General features: G+C 45.3%; 1 protein-coding gene across 1 annotated transcript; it reads left to right on the plus strand.

Annotated features, from left to right (window-relative positions):
- Positions 1-4,095: 4,095 nt before the first annotated feature.
- PSMD6 (proteasome 26S subunit, non-ATPase 6) lies at positions 4,096-10,737 on the plus strand. Its single transcript, XM_075513968.1, has 8 exons — positions 4,096-4,338; positions 5,051-5,256; positions 5,826-5,971; positions 7,092-7,311; positions 7,421-7,529; positions 8,715-8,883; positions 10,208-10,285; positions 10,433-10,737. The coding sequence occupies exons 1-8, from the start codon at positions 4,194-4,196 to the stop codon at positions 10,527-10,529; spliced, it is 1,170 nt and encodes a 389-aa protein (XP_075370083.1). The 5' UTR covers positions 4,096-4,193; the 3' UTR covers positions 10,530-10,737.
- Positions 10,738-16,149: the final 5,412 nt, after the last annotated feature.

Consider the following 16,149-nt stretch of genomic DNA (forward strand, 5'->3'; position numbering starts at 1 on the left):
CAAGTCAGCATCCGTCCGGGCGCAGGAGCCTGGACACCAGGCGGTGGCAGGGGAGGGGGACACGGCAGCTTTTGGGTGGTCTGTCCCAGCTGTGCCCCTGCAGAAGGCTGGTGGTCCCCAAAGCTTTCGTTTAGCATTTAGTGTGAGCAGAGCTTCACTTTGCACGCTGAGGGGGAAAAAAAAAAAAAAGCCCAGCAAACCAAACCCCCAGAAAGCAGAGACGCGGCACAGTTATTGCTCTGAAATACTGTCACCTTGTGGCTGCTCAGCCGCCGTCGGACACGCTGCAGCCGATGTGCCCGCTGGACATCGGGGTGGCCTGGGCACGGCTCCGCGGGCGAAGGGCTGGCCAGGACACAACAAGGAGCAACCTCACACAGGGGCACGGGGAGCCGCCTCGCTCCGGGTAGCGTTTAGTAACAGCTATTACTGGGGAAGGCAGAGGTCTGGAAACCTGTATTTGCACTTCCACCTCTGTCTGTGGCCTCCCACATCTGCAAAAATGAGAACAGGCTGGGTGGCATTGGGCAGGGTGCCGGTGATCACCCGCAACTGTCAGGAGCACTGACCGTGCGGGATGCGTCCACCCGGGAACTGCAAGGAGCAACCGAACCGCTCTGTGTGTACGAGCATCCCTGGGGGCACTGCCCGTCTGGGGCTGTAGGACACACAGACACCAGGTACCGGTCACCTGAGGGTCTGCAGGACCGTGCCGAGCCCTGACCCTGCTCCCCACGCCCTGCATGCCTGGTCCAGACCTGCTGGTCCTCCGAAACTCCTGGGAAAGGGAGCCCTCTGCCATGGGGAGGAACAGTCAATGTGTCTGTGCCTGCGAGACACCGGAGAGCTGTGACACCTCTTGATTCACCGAGCAGATGGGAGATCTCTGCTCCCTGCGAGAGGAGTGCAGCCATCAGCCACACGACAGGCAGGACTGGAGAGCAAGGCAACAGCAAATACCACCATATTTTGCTATATTTAAGTTTGACCGCATGGCCACAGGTGCTGAAAAAGCTGTCCTGCTCCAAAATAACCATCAGGCAGAGGAGACCTGCTTGGATGCCCTGAGTGCCACCGGAGCCACTGCGGAGTTACTGCGAGCAGGAGGGTGGACAGGATTAGTGCTTTGCAGGTGCAGACTCATAGGAAGGTGCTGAGGAGCTCCTGCCAGCTGCAAAAGGGACTGGCTCCTACTTGCAGCTGGATATCCAGGGTGGATTGTGCCATTAAAACAACCTGCAGCATATCCATATCATCGCTCTTCAAGCAACAGAGCATCATCAGAGTTACTAGGAGCCACCACGGGGCTCCTGCTGCATCTTGCAAGGAAGGAAGCAGTCATTTGAGGTCCATTTAAAAAAAACAACAAATATTTATTCATTTGGATCCTTTTGAATATGTAAGGCCACATGAGAATTACGGTCACCACAAGGCCTTATTTCTTCATATAAATATTTGAGATATAAATATTCTCTCTGAATTTCCTTTCATGTTTAGCAGGGAACGTCACATGCGTGTTGCCAGCTCCCTTGCTCCCAGTTAATGCTTAAATATACATAAATATGAAAATGTGAGCAAATATTTACAGACAATAAATGCTGGGGGGGTTAATTAACTAGTGTTTCATATGGTTACAAAACAAAACACAACATTTTAGCAATAACTAAACCCAGGAAAATTAAAACTCTGCTCCCTTACTCTTCTCACACCCAGCAACTTATTTTGGGGCCAATTAAAAAGTGGCAAATCCAGAAAAGGGAGAATGAAGAACTTTTTCTCCCACAGCACATAATGAAACTGTGGCTTTTACTGCCACAATGAACTGCGGGTGCCAAAAACGCAGCGACATTAACAGGGCATGGGTATTTCTACGGACAGTAGGAATGGTCAGAGCTATAATAGTTATGAATGACCTGAATTTTGGAAGAAAGGCAGACCTCCAGCTGCGGTTGCAAACCAATCTTTATTAGGGATTAGGAAAAGAGCTAAGGTGACAGCCAGGTTATCTGCTTACAAGGGAGCTGCACATACTTTCCACCTTCCACCCAGCGCTGGAGAGACCGGCTGCAATAACTGGACATTGGAGCTGATTCAATTTTTTTTTTCTTCTTCAATTTTTGTGAGCTAATCCCAGCTCAGCTGCTCACACAAGTAACGCTCACCCGTGTGTGCAGTGCCTGAGCGTATGAAACACCAGCCTTACTTAGCAGGAAAAAAACAACCGTCCTTTTCTTCCTAAACAAGGCACGCTAAGAATAAACAGCATACCACAGCGCCGGAGCACACTGCCCAAGAAATATAGCTGGGGACAAGATTCAAAAGAAAAATATGCAAGAGGCCTAAAAGTCTCCGTCATAAAAAAAAAAAACCCTAATAGGTCTCTGAGCAAACGCAAAGGCCAACAGGCAAATAACAAACACTGCTGCAAAAAGATCTACGTGCAATTCCCTATTGTGCAATCAAGACAAGAGATTGCAACTCAAAAAAAAGAAACGGAAGACAAAAAACCCCCTGCTCCTAATGAAACAAAGGAGCTACCCAACTTAAAACACAGATTCTCCTTTATTTTATCCTAAAACACTGGAACTACAAGCCAATGACTGAAGGAAAAAAAAGGTAACGAATGAATGAAAAAAAAAATCAGAATCAACATAACAAATATTAGCACTCATCAAAAACGCAGCAGACAACAGTTCCTTCCAGCAACTTCTAAATAATTCACAACCAATACAAAGAAGCCCATCTTAGGAATACACTGTGCCAAAACAGTCGAGGGAACAGTTTCTCCCACGACCTGGATGAAAAACCCAACCCCAGCACAGAGGCACCGGCAAGCAGCGCTGTGTTTAAAACCCCATTCCAGCAACAGATACCAGTTAAAACCAAAAAGCCTCTGGAGGAGCCCAGCTGGGAGCCTGTCCATTGGCACAGGCAATTTGCGGGCAGCGCCGGCGGGCAGGGGGAGCGGGGCCGATGGGGTGGGGTGGGGTGAGGTGGGGTGACGTACAGTGACATACAGGGGCCACCCATCCCCGCTGCCACCGGCCCACGGGTGCCTCTTGGCTCACCAGCACCACGGGAGAGGCCGCTGGCCAGGAACACGCTCCAGCCCTGGGTACCAGCAGCGCACGTTGCGGAAGGTCGGAAAAGGTAGGAAGGAAGATATTTAATAAAGAGACGGAGAAATGTGAAGAAAAGCTAAACGAAAAGCACATGGGACCGTGGGCCAGAAGGGACACCCCCTCGCACCCCCAGCACGAGATAATCCACTCACGGGTTTCCAAAAGCCCCTTTTATTTGCCGCCTTTTTGGGTAACACGGTCAACCTTTTTTCTGCAGCTACGAAGGCGACAAACCTACTTTCTTTGTTGCCGTTTTTCACAGCAAAAGCCGAGATGCCTTCGCGTACCTCTCCCTGCCCGGCGTTCAGAGCCCGACAAGCCATGTGCGAACCGCGGGAAGGCAGGAGGGGGAAGCGCGGCCCCCGCCCCGGCGAGGCCGCCGGCCCCGGGCACAGCCGGGACACCCGGCGGGGCGCCGGCAGGCGTGGGGGCTGCGCCGCCGCGCATCGGCACCCCCTATAGACTGCGCGGGCACGGCCCCTACAGCCCGACCTGTGCGTGCCCAGCTCCTATAGCCTGCACAGCTGCTACGCACCCCCTACAGCCAGCGGTTTGCAGCCCCTGCACGCCCAGCCCCTATAGCTCGCACTATACGCCTGCAGCCCCTGCACGCCCAGCCCCTATAGCTCGCACTATACGCCTGCAGCCCCTGCACGCCCAGCCCCTATAGCTCGCACTATACGCCTGCAGCCCCACAGCGTCTGCCTGCTCTGCACTGCGTGCGCAGCCTCAGCAGCCTGCACGGTGCACGCCCAGTCCTGGAGCCCGCCCGGTGCCCGTGCACCTATAGCTACGCCTGTTGCCGCCCTATAGCCTGCGCGCGCTCGCCCCCTATGGGCCGCAGTGCGCATGCGCGCCCTCACCGCTCACGCCCCCTCCCCGCCCCCTGCGCAGACGCGCAGGCACCGCCCCGCGCATGCGCACCCCCCCAGCAAGCGCAGGCCTCCGGGGCTGCAGGGGGCGCTGCGAGGCGGAAGCGCGTCGCCGTTTCCGCCCGTCGCGGCTGAGTCACTGGGCCGCGCCGCCGCCTGCCCGCTGCCGAGCTGCCCGGTCCCGTCCCGTCCCGCCGCCATGCCGCTGGAGAACCTGGAGGAGGAGGGGCTGCCCAAGAACCCCGACCTCCGCATCGCCCAGCTCCGCTTCCTCCTCAGCCTCCGGCCCCGCGCGCCCGACCCCGCCGCGCGCGACGAGCTGATGGCGGCCGTGCGGCTCCACAGTGAGTGCGGCCTGGTGCGGGGCTGCTGTCCGTCCCTGCGGGGTGCAGGGCAGCCTCTCCCTTCCCCGTGGAGATGGGGCGGCTCTGTCTGCCTGCCTGTCTGTCCAGAGGCGTGCGTGTGCAGGATGGGAGCCGGTCTGACTGTTCGTTTGTCCCAGGGGCGGTCTGGCGTGCGTGTGTGGGGGGGTGTGCGTGTGTGGGGGTGTGCGCGTGTGTGTGGGGGTGTGCGTGTGTGGGGGTGAGGGGGTGTGCGTGTGTGGGGGTACACGTTTTCCAGCTGGAGGGCATCAGTCTGCCCCTGGGGTATGGACAGTCCGAGAGCAGCGGGGAGGGGGGAGAGGGAATGGGGGTTTGGGCATATCAGCGCGGTGCCTTGTCCCTAGCTTTGGCCGCTGTTACCTCATGCTGGTTTTTTAAAAGGCACGAGTTGAGCACCGGGGTCCACTGCGCTCGGGATCAGATAAATAGTAAGGAAGTGCAAGTGGGAGAGGGGTAAAGAGAGCAATGATGGTAAATAATCAGCAAAAAGAAGTGACAGGCAAGGGCTGCTGAAACACCGGCTCTGTAATGTCTGGATTTAATAGGTACCTGACGTGGAAAGGACGTAGCTAGCATTGATGGTTAGTTGTATTGTCTGTCAGTGCTCTGCTCGAGAAACACGCACACACTTGTTGCGGTGATTGATAACAGAAGCCTTCTGCTCTTCTTTCAGATATGGCTCCATATTACGAAGCACTCTGCAAGTCTCTTGAATGGCAGATAGACGTGGAGCTGTTGAACAAAATGAAGAAAGCAAATGAGGAAGAATTGAAACGTCTCGACAACGAATTAGAAGATGCGGAAAAGATCTTGGGGGAGAGTGAAATCCGAGATGCAATGATGGCCAAAGCTGAGTACCTGTGCAGGATTGGGGACAAGGTTGGTTCATGGCAGAGGTTTTATGGACTCATATTAAAAACACTGCATCGTAATCCTTTTAGCTAGGCAGGTTCTGGTGAGCACTGTTCATAGGGAGGAAGCTGTGTGACTTACATTGCGTTTTCTCTATGGTACAACACAGACATGGGTGGGAGATAGGGGAGGATGTTACTGAAATTTAAATTATCTAGAAAAAAAACCAAGCAGGCCTTAAAAGAAAACATTTTTTTCTTGAAAAAGGAAAAAGTTATTTTCCATTTGCAGATGTTTTTTCACTTTCCTTGTGTGTTTAGACTTTTCTAAGCTATTTACATAGTGCAGCTAATTTCAAGTTACAGAGTAGATTTTCATAGTCCTTAGATTTAAGAGACATATGACGATCAGCTCTTTGAACTTGATTTAAACTTTGATTCTTTAAGATTATTCAGAATGCATAATGTTAAAGTTCTGTGGGAAACTAGCAAAGTCACAACTATCAGTGGAAGACAATGCGTGTACTTACAACAGACGTTTTGTAAATATTCTAGGTGCTTTTAACACTCTTATAGTAGAAAATACTGTCTTGCTAGGAGGGAGCTCTGGTTGCATTCCGCAAGACTTACGACAAAACTGTGGCACTGGGACATCGTCTGGATATTGTGTTCTATCTTCTAAGGATTGGTTTGTTTTATATGGATAACGACCTCATCACACGGAACATTGAAAAGGCAAAAAGGTACTGCTTGGGTTGTTTGAGTGCACTAAACCACTTTTGAGACAAACTGTAACAAAAGAAATAGAAGATTACCTTGCTGTCATAGAAATGTATAGAAATGCTGCCATAGAAATGTCATAGAAACCTTGCTGAAATAGAATACCTTGCTGTCAAGAAATGATTAAGACTGGTTGTGAGACAGAATCACAGTGATGGGTGGGTGTTACCTCGTACTAGAGAGCTTCCTGTTCCTGGATTTTTTTTATGAGCGGGAAGAGAAAAGAAAGGTTAGTATTTTCTGTCAGCTGTTTTCTAGCAGCTTTTAGCAGCAGACTTGATTTTAATTTGTAGCCCACCCCCTGCTCCCACTTTGGAAGACAGATAACTTGGGTGTGATTAGATTGTACGATTGCCAGCTGAATCCAGCTGCTGCCAGTGCCACCCAGCTGGCTCTATGAAGTGCCAGCTTTTCGTCTAGAAGCAAGAGCACAGGGTCAGCACGGTGAGCTTTGGTGCAGCTGTCCTTCCCGTGTTTCCACTGCTAGCCTCAGTGTCTCCGTGCTCCCAACGTTTTGAACTTTAGTGGTTCCAGTAGCAAGCTGCGGTTTCCAGTATCTGGTGCTGTGAGACACCAAGGCAGAGGGTCTTCCCAGTTATCATGTTCCTTGGGCAATGATTTTTGGTGTTGCCTTCTCAGCAGATTTTGTCTCAGCCTGTGGTCCTGCTTATAGCCACATCAATTTTGTGTCAATATGATTCTTGTAAAGTGGCCACTTTTTAATTTTTTCTATGCTGGTGATTGGATGGCTTTGATTTTAGCAGCATAGGCAGTGGAAATATGTTGCCACAGCCAAGGTTGGCAGTAATATTTGCATGCACATCTCAAGAGACTGTTGTCACAACTTTAGAGGCTATAAACTTTTCCTTTCAGTTGAAACTTGCACTGTGGAAAAGCATCTGGCCTCTCCTGTCCCACCCCTGACAGGTGTACAAAGCCTGGACTGTTTCAACAAGCTGTAACATAAAACAAATTATTCTTTCTCTAATCACATAGTATCAGTTGATTTACTGTACTTATTTCATATAACTTATTACATAATACATTTACATAAGTAAATTTTTCTTTTCGTTCTATTTTAAGTCTAATAGAAGAAGGAGGAGACTGGGACAGGAGAAATCGTCTCAAAGTGTACCAGGGCCTTTACTGTGTAGCTATTCGAGATTTCAAACAAGCAGCAGAGCTCTTCCTTGATACAGTTTCGACGTTTACATCCTATGAACTTATGGATTACAAAACATTTGTAACATACACGGTCTATGTCAGCATGATTGCATTAGACAGGCCTGACCTTAGGGAAAAGGTAAGGAAAGCAGATGAAAACACGGTTCAAACAGACACAGCCTTTCTTTACCTGTTTATCTCCAGGCTGAAAGTGACGGTATTTAAACATGTTGTTTGTTTGCTTTCAGGTTATTAAAGGAGCAGAGATTCTGGAAGTGCTACACAGTTTGCCAGCTGTACGGCAGTATCTCTTTTCTCTTTATGAATGCCGTTATGCAGCCTTTTTCCAGTCATTAGGTAAGGCTGTGTTTTTTCCTACACCACTATTTCAGGTGCTTCCATTGTTTTTTTCGGATCATGCACAACTTTAGTGGGGTTACATTTTGAGCTACAGTCTAGAACTAGAGCTACTTTATGCAGAAAAAAAATAGAGTTGTTTTTTTTTTTAAACATTGACCTAGAATTCGCTGCTGTTTGATTTTTAAAAGAAACAAAGAAACTAACCTTTGCATACAGTGAGCTTTTTGAAAGGTCCCGTCTGATTAGGTGGAAAAGCATTTTCAAATGGCTGTGCAGCACTGTCTTACCTGAAGAGCCAGGTCAGACAAGAAAGCTTTGAAAGATTTTATCTTTTAAAGAAGTTATAGGACTTGTAGTCTAAAGACCCTGAAATCTCAACCTGTAAAAGATAATACATGGAAAGTTTTCATTGTTGTTGTTACCATTGGCTTTCTGCTCTGGTTTCTATGTAAAAGGGTGACACTGAAGAAAAGCTTTTCAGAAAACATTCTTGCCAGTTCTCAAACTGCTTGTTTTCCTTCTGTGAGATTTAGAATACAGGAAAATAAGATACTTAGGAAAAGCAAAAAAGAACCCTTCATTTTGTGGAAGACTAGGCCTGATGAAATGAAGAGCTAAGGGCAACAGTTTTCTATTGCTGACCTTATCACTACCTGGGAACTAAAACCGTCAGGAGAAAAACTCACTTTGGTGCCTGGAAATCCCTGTAACTAATTTAAGAGCTAATACCAGAAAAATTCATCTTATTTCCTTACGCAGCTTTGGGTAACAACATTTCTTCAAGTAGTTTCATACCAAGTACTGCTTGTTTCCCAGCACCACATCGCTCCTACGTGACAGCTGATCCCTGCACTTGCCTTTAGTGAGGTGGTCCCCCCGCAGTAGAGGGGAGACTGGCTCACACCCTGAAAGAAGTATTCGCTGCTGACAGACAGGGTCACTAGCTTTGCCACAATATTGTTTGCATGTTATTACTGCTTCTGGTTGTAGAACTGATACAGATTATACAAATTTACTTCTTCTCTTTAGTGTAGAATACCTTTCATATCCTGAAGTATGCAAGAATACAATATAGTTATGTTCACACTGATTACTTAACTGGTCTTACGTGTTTTATTTACATAACTGATATTTTACATTTCTTAGAGATGATTGACTCATTTTCTTTCTTTTTCTTTTCAGCTGTTGTAGAGCAAGAGATGAAAAAAGATTGGCTCTTTGCACCTCACTATCGATATTATGTACGGGAAATGAGAATTCATGCATATAGCCAGCTCCTAGAGTCTTACCGGTCATTGACATTAGGATACATGGCAGAAGCCTTTGGAGTCAGTGTCGAATTCATAGATCAGTAAGTTATTCAGCTTTTTAAGGTCATAAAGATCTCACTTTAATTATTTATAATGATCCCATTATGAGTAAAAATCTTTGTTCTACTTTGAGTCTAAACATGCCAAGTTATGTTTCTATGGAAGAGCTTGGCTAAATTTAAATGAACCTTATGTTTCAGTAAAGAAAATAATTTGATTGCAATTTCTCATGACTCTCAAGAAAAACTTTTCCAGTATTTCTTTCACTCTAAACACCGTATGAGAAACTAGTCTTTTATTAATAACTCTGTTCTTTATACTGCTATATCTATTGACCTTCATATGCTATGAAACTTAAGATTTTAGAGGATGACTTAGTTCACAACTATGTGAAAACTGACCTGTTACAACTTTGGGGATCCACACATTTTATGTACCCTACAAGTCTCCTTTAGTTTTGCTTGCTTCCTGGTATGTGGTCACGATCTCATGTTTTTTGCTTAAATCAAACATACGCTTGCAGTCTCAATTTGCAATTCTTTTCTAGTGTAAAACCAACATATTTAGATCACGATGAGAACTAACATGAAGTGAGAAATTGACTTTTTTCTGTGTACATGAAACACTTTGTTTCAAATGCCTTCACAAGAGTCGTTCTTTCATAGAGAAGTTTCAGATTTTCTAACACAGAAAAGCATTACAGAAATATGAATACTGCTTGAAACATCCAGAAATAAGTTAATAGGTGTTTCAAAATAAACCAAATACCATTCAATTCAAAGGTAAATGCTTTAAAGCCATACTAGTTCTTATGCTTCCCGGTAATTTATTATGAGTTGTAACTTGTCTTACTGTTGATCACAGGAATATTTTCTTCTACCATCAGTAATGTGTTGTAGACCACCAGTTGATTAAGCAAAATAATAATATAAAAAGCAGTGTATTTAGAGCTACTAGAGAGTAGGGAACTGTTAAGAAACTTTTCTAATGAATTGACTGGCATGAAGATACTTACATCAGGATAAATTCCAAATAGGTACACTACGTGACTGCTGACTTTGAATTTGAAGAGTAGTTGATGCTAAGCCAAGTGATAAATTTCACTACTCAAGTATGACACTTTGGCCTGAGAAGGAAACACTAAGAAGTTTTATATTCAGATCGCTAGAATGATTATTCTTGTGTGTAACATCCAAGCTTCAATAAGATGAGGATGCGTAAGATACCTTATGAAATGTATAGGCTGTTGCTTCAGAAATACAGTGGGGTAACAAAGTTATTTTGTAGTAGCAGGTTCAGTACTGCTAAGTCTACATGTCCTTGGTGAAACATGATTTAACCAACTTTTTTTTTTTCTTTCCTTAGGGAGCTTTCAAGATTTATTGCAGCTGGGCGATTACACTGCAAAATAGACAAAGTAAATGAGATTGTAGAAACTAACAGGTATGCTAACAATTCCTAGAAATAATTTTTGGTAGCCCAGTTGAATTCTATGCATTTTGATGACACTTATTACAGAAATGTAAGTGGCTTGGTGTAAAACATATTCTCACTTCTAAACCTTTTTTTTTTTCCCCCCACAATTCCTAGGCCTGATAGCAAGAACTGGCAGTACCAAGAAACCATCAAGAAAGGAGATTTGCTGCTAAACAGAGTTCAGAAACTTTCCAGAGTAATTAATATGTAATTTTTTTAATGCAAGGGAATGCAAAATTTAGATGTTTAAAACATTTTGGAAGTAACCTATAAATATATTGTATAACTTGGTATACTGTAGGTAAAATATTACTAGCGAGAGACGTAGTGTTTACATAATGAAATGGAAAGTAAAAACAATGTTCTGTTTTGGTGTATGGAGCCCAGTTCATTTATTAAATGTATGATACAGTTGGTGATCTCTTGTAATATACTTTGTTCCTTTACTTGACTGTGCATACAGTGTTCAATATTTAATAGCAAAGCAGGGTCAAGATCTGTGAACAGAGAGAACTAATGGCGATTCTGTGCTTGCTTTTTTAAGACTTCTGTGTTTGAATCAAAGGTGAAAAGAATCAGTTGCATAATAGTAAAGTAGCCAAAAATGTTAGTTTGTGCACTGTCCAGACAGAACAAACTCTTTGTTACAAGAGGATTACAGCTTAAGGGAGAAGTAGTAAGAATACAAACGACTGTGGTGAAGCAATAATATAACCATGAAAACTGTAAGGACTATAACTTTGGGAACATCTTGACTGAAGTAGCCTCTCCCTTAAAGTGACATTTTTGCTAGCTGTTGAAAAGAAAGTCAGCACATTAGCAAAGCATTACATTTGTAATTACTTCCTCTGTTAGATCTGCAGATGGCAAAATGATGGTAGGAACAGTGGAAGATACCATTGCAGTTTGACACAACTGATCAAATACCGTAGGGGGTTACGATTTCTTTCTTCACAGGTGCTGAGGAATAAATGTTTCAAGTAGGCTGCTGCCACACTGATGACACGCAGTTTCTGGCCATAGTAGAGCCTACGGCAGCAGCTGTTTACCCTGCTTGCTTGGCTTGAGGTTTCTTTTTTCCTCCCAAAGAAAGTCTGTGACTTAGTTCTGTTAGCTGTTTGATGCCACTGCACTTAGCAACAGAATCCATTTACCGTCTGTATTCATGGCGACTTTAATGCTTGAAGTAACACCAACAGGTAGATATACCCACAGAACGATCCTGACGTTTGGAAGCTACTGTGCCACAGCTAGGACAGCGTGGAATTTCACATGCCCGCTCCTCTTACTGGGAGATCACGGAGGATCTCCTGTCTTTGAATTGCTGCCACCTGCCCGAGGTTAGACTCCTCAGCAGTGATGTTGAGGGCCCATTAATATTCTCTGTTGAACTGTTCGGAAACCTAAACTATGACCTAATGATTTTTGTTTTCTTTTCCTACTTACTAGAAGCCATTTTGTTTTTTCCGAGTAGTAGCTATGTAGCTAGAGTTTAAAGATTTACATTTCAGACAGTGCTAATTAGAAGAAAATTCTGATCTTCACTTTCTTTAGAATAGTGAGATTAATAAAAGAGAACCCCAGTTTGTTTACCATGTGGTCAGCTATTGAGTCTATATTTTGTGTGTTCACACACATACTGCTTCTTACAAAGTTTTAATTAATTTAGGCTGATATTCAGACTTTTCAGAGCTGCAATAATGCCTCTCAGTTTTTCTAGATCTGTTCCGTAGCAGATGAAGTATAGCTACCTAGGAAGACTTTTTGAGTTCTGGCTGCCTTTTAGTAACATCTTTTCTGCCTTCCATACATGCAAATGGTAAGCATATCAGAAGACCATACTACAGACGGTATGGGCCGTAGGCTTCACTGAATTGAGGGATTTCATTTCTGGTACACAGATGAATTTTCCTTTCCAATGTATTTGTATTTGAACTGGCCTTAATTAACTATATCAAAGCTTTGCAAAATAAGTCTCAGGATTTCCATTCAGCTTATGTATTACCATATATATTTTTAACTGTAAGTTGAAGGGAATAGAAACTTACTCAAGCAAACTAGGCTAACATAGGCTTTAGTCACTCAAGAGAAATCTTACTGCTCTTTTAGTATAGGTAAAAGCAACAGAAAAAAAAACGGAAATGTCTACTTTGTGAGGAAAATAAAAGTATTACTAAAGATTCTTAGTGTGCTGTAAGATCTTTGCAGAGCTTTCACTTTTTATTTTATTCCAACCATCACTATCATCCTGTGGGAGCCAAGCATTTCAGAGTCTGGCGTTCTCTGCTCAGGGAGGTGAAAAACCAGAATGTTCAAAACGGAAGCGCGCATACCCTACCAGAGCAAAGTCAGAATTCATTTTCGGTGTGCCGCTAATAGATTAATTCTAGTATGAATCTTTGTCAGGATGTCAGCATCATGTAGAAAAACGCTAATTGCACTAGAGACAATTTTTAAAGACCTCCTCTAAAGATCCTGACTTGCCTTGCTCATTTCCTGATCTCGGCCTATGTCCTGCGAAAGAGGATCCGGGAGGAACCTGCAGAACTTCTTGACAAAGCTTTTTTGGCCAAGGCCTGGCAAGAAAGTTGCAGCAATTTTACATGAACAATTTTAAGGCTTTCGGCAGCAGTTCAGCATCTCAGCCATGCCAAATAGTGGTGGGATAAAGTTCTGGACAGTTGTAGGGAAAGGCAACGCCTCCTGAAGTCCACAGCAGGATGCAGAAAGCATAGCCAGAGCAGCTATTTATTGCTCTCCTGAAAAGAGAAAAAGCAATCTGGTACATAGTCTTTTGGAAAGAGTAGGAATGCTGAGGGGTCCAGGGTGGTCAGGCCTTGAGCTGATCAAGGGCATAATTTTTTCTATTCTATCACACTTAACTCCCTACTTCAATTGCCATGTCAAATCAGAAGCAATAGGATTTCTGCTTCCTTTAAACGCTGAAGTAACTTCAAGTTAGCTTTCACTGTCCCATGATCATGTTAGTTCTACCTTTAGTTTATTTCATCTCATGATTTCCATCCAGACACACCTGTTCATGCCTCCGTCTTGACACCTTTCCATGAATTTATAGTCCACATGCCAAAGTTGTACATTCTCTCTCGTAATTTAAGCTTGTGCAGTTCCTTGAACTAATGCCATTCTCCAATTTTGCTTTGGAAGGCTGACTTCGTAGTAGGAACAAGGTAGCCAGAATCAGACACAGGTTTCAAGATACAGCCACACCGCAGGGACGCTTTCCACCTTGCTCTGCGATACAAGCACTGCCGTTAAGCCATGGGAGTGCAGGAGGGAAGGACAGGAGATGGAGCATTGTAGGCTTTGCCAGTGAAGTTCTGCTACAAAATGGTTGAGATCTAGCTTGTGTGCAAACATTTTTTGGCTCACCTGTCTGCTGGCCTGCCAACAGCTCCGTTTCTTCTCTCACTGAACGCTGGGCTTCAGAGTTTAAGGTCTAGCCTCGCAGACAAGGCACTCGCTCTTGAAAAGTCACCTGTTGTGGACCAGAAGGGACACGGGTGAAGGGAGCTCAACTGCAAAAATGGAGGACAAAGAAAAATTCCAGCACTGTGTTGGAGAGCAGCTAAACCGAGCAGCAATGCACTGGGCCTGCTGGTGCTCAAGAAAGCTTTTGTACCAATTTGGCTTTTGTACCGATCTGGTCAACTACAGCCATTCCCCATGGGCTTGGCCAAGGCTTTTTGACTGACTGCATCTCTCAGTTTTCGTCCTTTGCACTGAAGTTTGACTCCAGGTTAGTTTGAACAATTTCAGAAAAGGTTTTTGAGATTCCCCTGAAGTTTGGTGGGCCAGAAAAACAAAACCAAACCAAGCATATGCCACTTTTCCATGACAAAGATCCCATGCTGCTTGTTAGGAACAAATCCAGCAGCTAATGCAGTTCTGAGCCAAAGCACTAAGAAAAGCATTCAGTCAAGTTAAGAGTCCCATGGTGGATCCTACAAGCCACGTGAGTTTGATTGTTTGTTGCAGCAGCAAGTGATAATGAACCAACAGTAATTTGCATTTAAATACAGCCAGTTGCAAGCCCTTGCCTTGGTTGTTCAGTAGTCGGCATAAGCAAGAGCAGCCACAGAGCGCTTCAGCCTGCAAAGGCAACGGGTGTCGGGGCCTTTCGCTGTCGGCCCGGCTGTACGCAGCGAGGGCACCGGGCCAGTTGTGCACCCCTGCCTCCAGAGCTGCACATGCTGCGGGTGCAGGACCAGGATTTAGGAATTTCCCTACCAAAGGCAGGTTGTAGCCTTTGAGCAAAACACGTCTCCACCAGGAGAAGGCCGACGCCTTCACCACATCACCAGCTTCCTTTTTAAATGCAAAGGGTATCGACAATATGCGCACGTACACAAAAGCATACACACAGAGAACCTCCGACATTTGGATTTGCATTGCACGCACTATCAGGCTCTAACTCCTTCATCACCAAGTAGCTCTTCCTGGATATAAACTGGAGTATTTTCCTATGAGACAATCAGTGACAGAAGAGAAACTGCTTTCTATCCACTTCAGGGAAGTGTGTTTACGGGGCTCTACTCCAGCACCTGGCCAGAAGGCATTTTTCATGACAAACCCCTTTACCGAACCGATCGAGAACTGGGAGAAGCGCTAACCCCCCGAGCAGCTCCGCTCTCTGCCCGAGGTCAGGGCTCCTGGCAGCGCGCCGCGGGGTGCCGGTAGCGGTGCCTGACGCAGCAAAGGAAGGGGAGAGGGAGGACACTGCAAACCTGCAGAGCTCCGAGATGCCTCCAAGAGCTCAGGGTTATATGGGATAAACGCAACTTTTCCCCTCTTTCTTCACCTTACCAGTTTTAGAGGGTACAGAACCCTATTTTAAATGCAGTTAAACGCAGAGTTAATCCTTCAGTTCTGAAGCAGACGCAGACAGCTCAGAGTCACCAACTTGCCTGAACGTGATGACAAGCAGAGAGCTCTGCTCTGCTGCGCCAGCTCCGTCTCCTGCGCGCTCCCTGCTGCCGCCGCTTGTACAGCCCAGCTTCAGTGCCAACAGGTTATAGGGTGGAGCAGAAATTAGAAATTGCTACTAGAAGAGAAAGATATTTGCAGGAAGGTGAGACAAAAAATAAATAAAAATCTTCAGTCAACACAAAAGAGAAGTTAAATGTAGAAATAGTAGAAGTACTCATTATAAAAAGGCAAAGCAGAACCTACTTGCTGCCTGACCCCCCGTTTATATCTTGTAGCATTTATTCCAAATACTAAAAAAACCCTTTGTTCGTACTATTGTAAGAGGAAAAGAAAAGAAAGGGGAGAGAGAGAAAGAGAACAAAGGAAGCACTGCCATGGAGGTAACTATTAATTCCTACCCCACTAGCAGGAGTTTTACCGGTTTTACAAACCGCTCCTCAGAAGTCATCCACCACACGCGAGTCCCGAGTCACATGCAGAGAAAAGCCTGCCAAGAGTATTTAACCTGTTGAATTCACACACTGGATCTTTAAACTGTGAAAACATGGAAGACGCTTTTTTGGAAGGAAAAAAAAAAAAAAAAAAAGGAAACGATCATTGAACATATCGCATTTGGGGTTGTAAAAGCTGCTTCTCGTTATTCTACTTAGAAAACAATATAAAGCGTGAACTTTAAGTAACAACGTGTCCTTTGCACAGGAAAAATACTGCGGAGCTGATACAGGCACCTCTCAAAAACAGGTACCCAGACCCCGTGGTACGTAAAGATCCGATCCTACCAGGCTGACTCTGTAGCCGCCCATGCGATGCTGAGGTACAGTGACAGAATTTGACCACATCCAATTCTCTGAAATTAGTTCACATAGGCACCGACACAGATAATG

Source organism: Mycteria americana, chromosome 11 (genome assembly GCF_035582795.1).
Source record: "Mycteria americana isolate JAX WOST 10 ecotype Jacksonville Zoo and Gardens chromosome 11, USCA_MyAme_1.0, whole genome shotgun sequence".
Classification (NCBI taxonomy): Eukaryota; Metazoa; Chordata; class Aves; order Ciconiiformes; family Ciconiidae; genus Mycteria; species Mycteria americana.

Bases quoted from the DNA above. Each gene is read 5' to 3' on its own strand.
- PSMD6 (XM_075513968.1), top strand. From the start codon at position 4,194: ATGCCGCTGGAGAACCTGGAGGAGGAGGGGCTGCCCAAGAACCCCGAC. The intron at 5,257-5,825 runs GTTGGTTCATGG...CTGTCTTGCTAG, and splicing joins TGTGCAGGATTGGGGACAAG to GAGGGAGCTCTGGTTGCATT. The intron at 10,286-10,432 runs GTATGCTAACAA...CACAATTCCTAG, and splicing joins GAGATTGTAGAAACTAACAG to GCCTGATAGCAAGAACTGGC.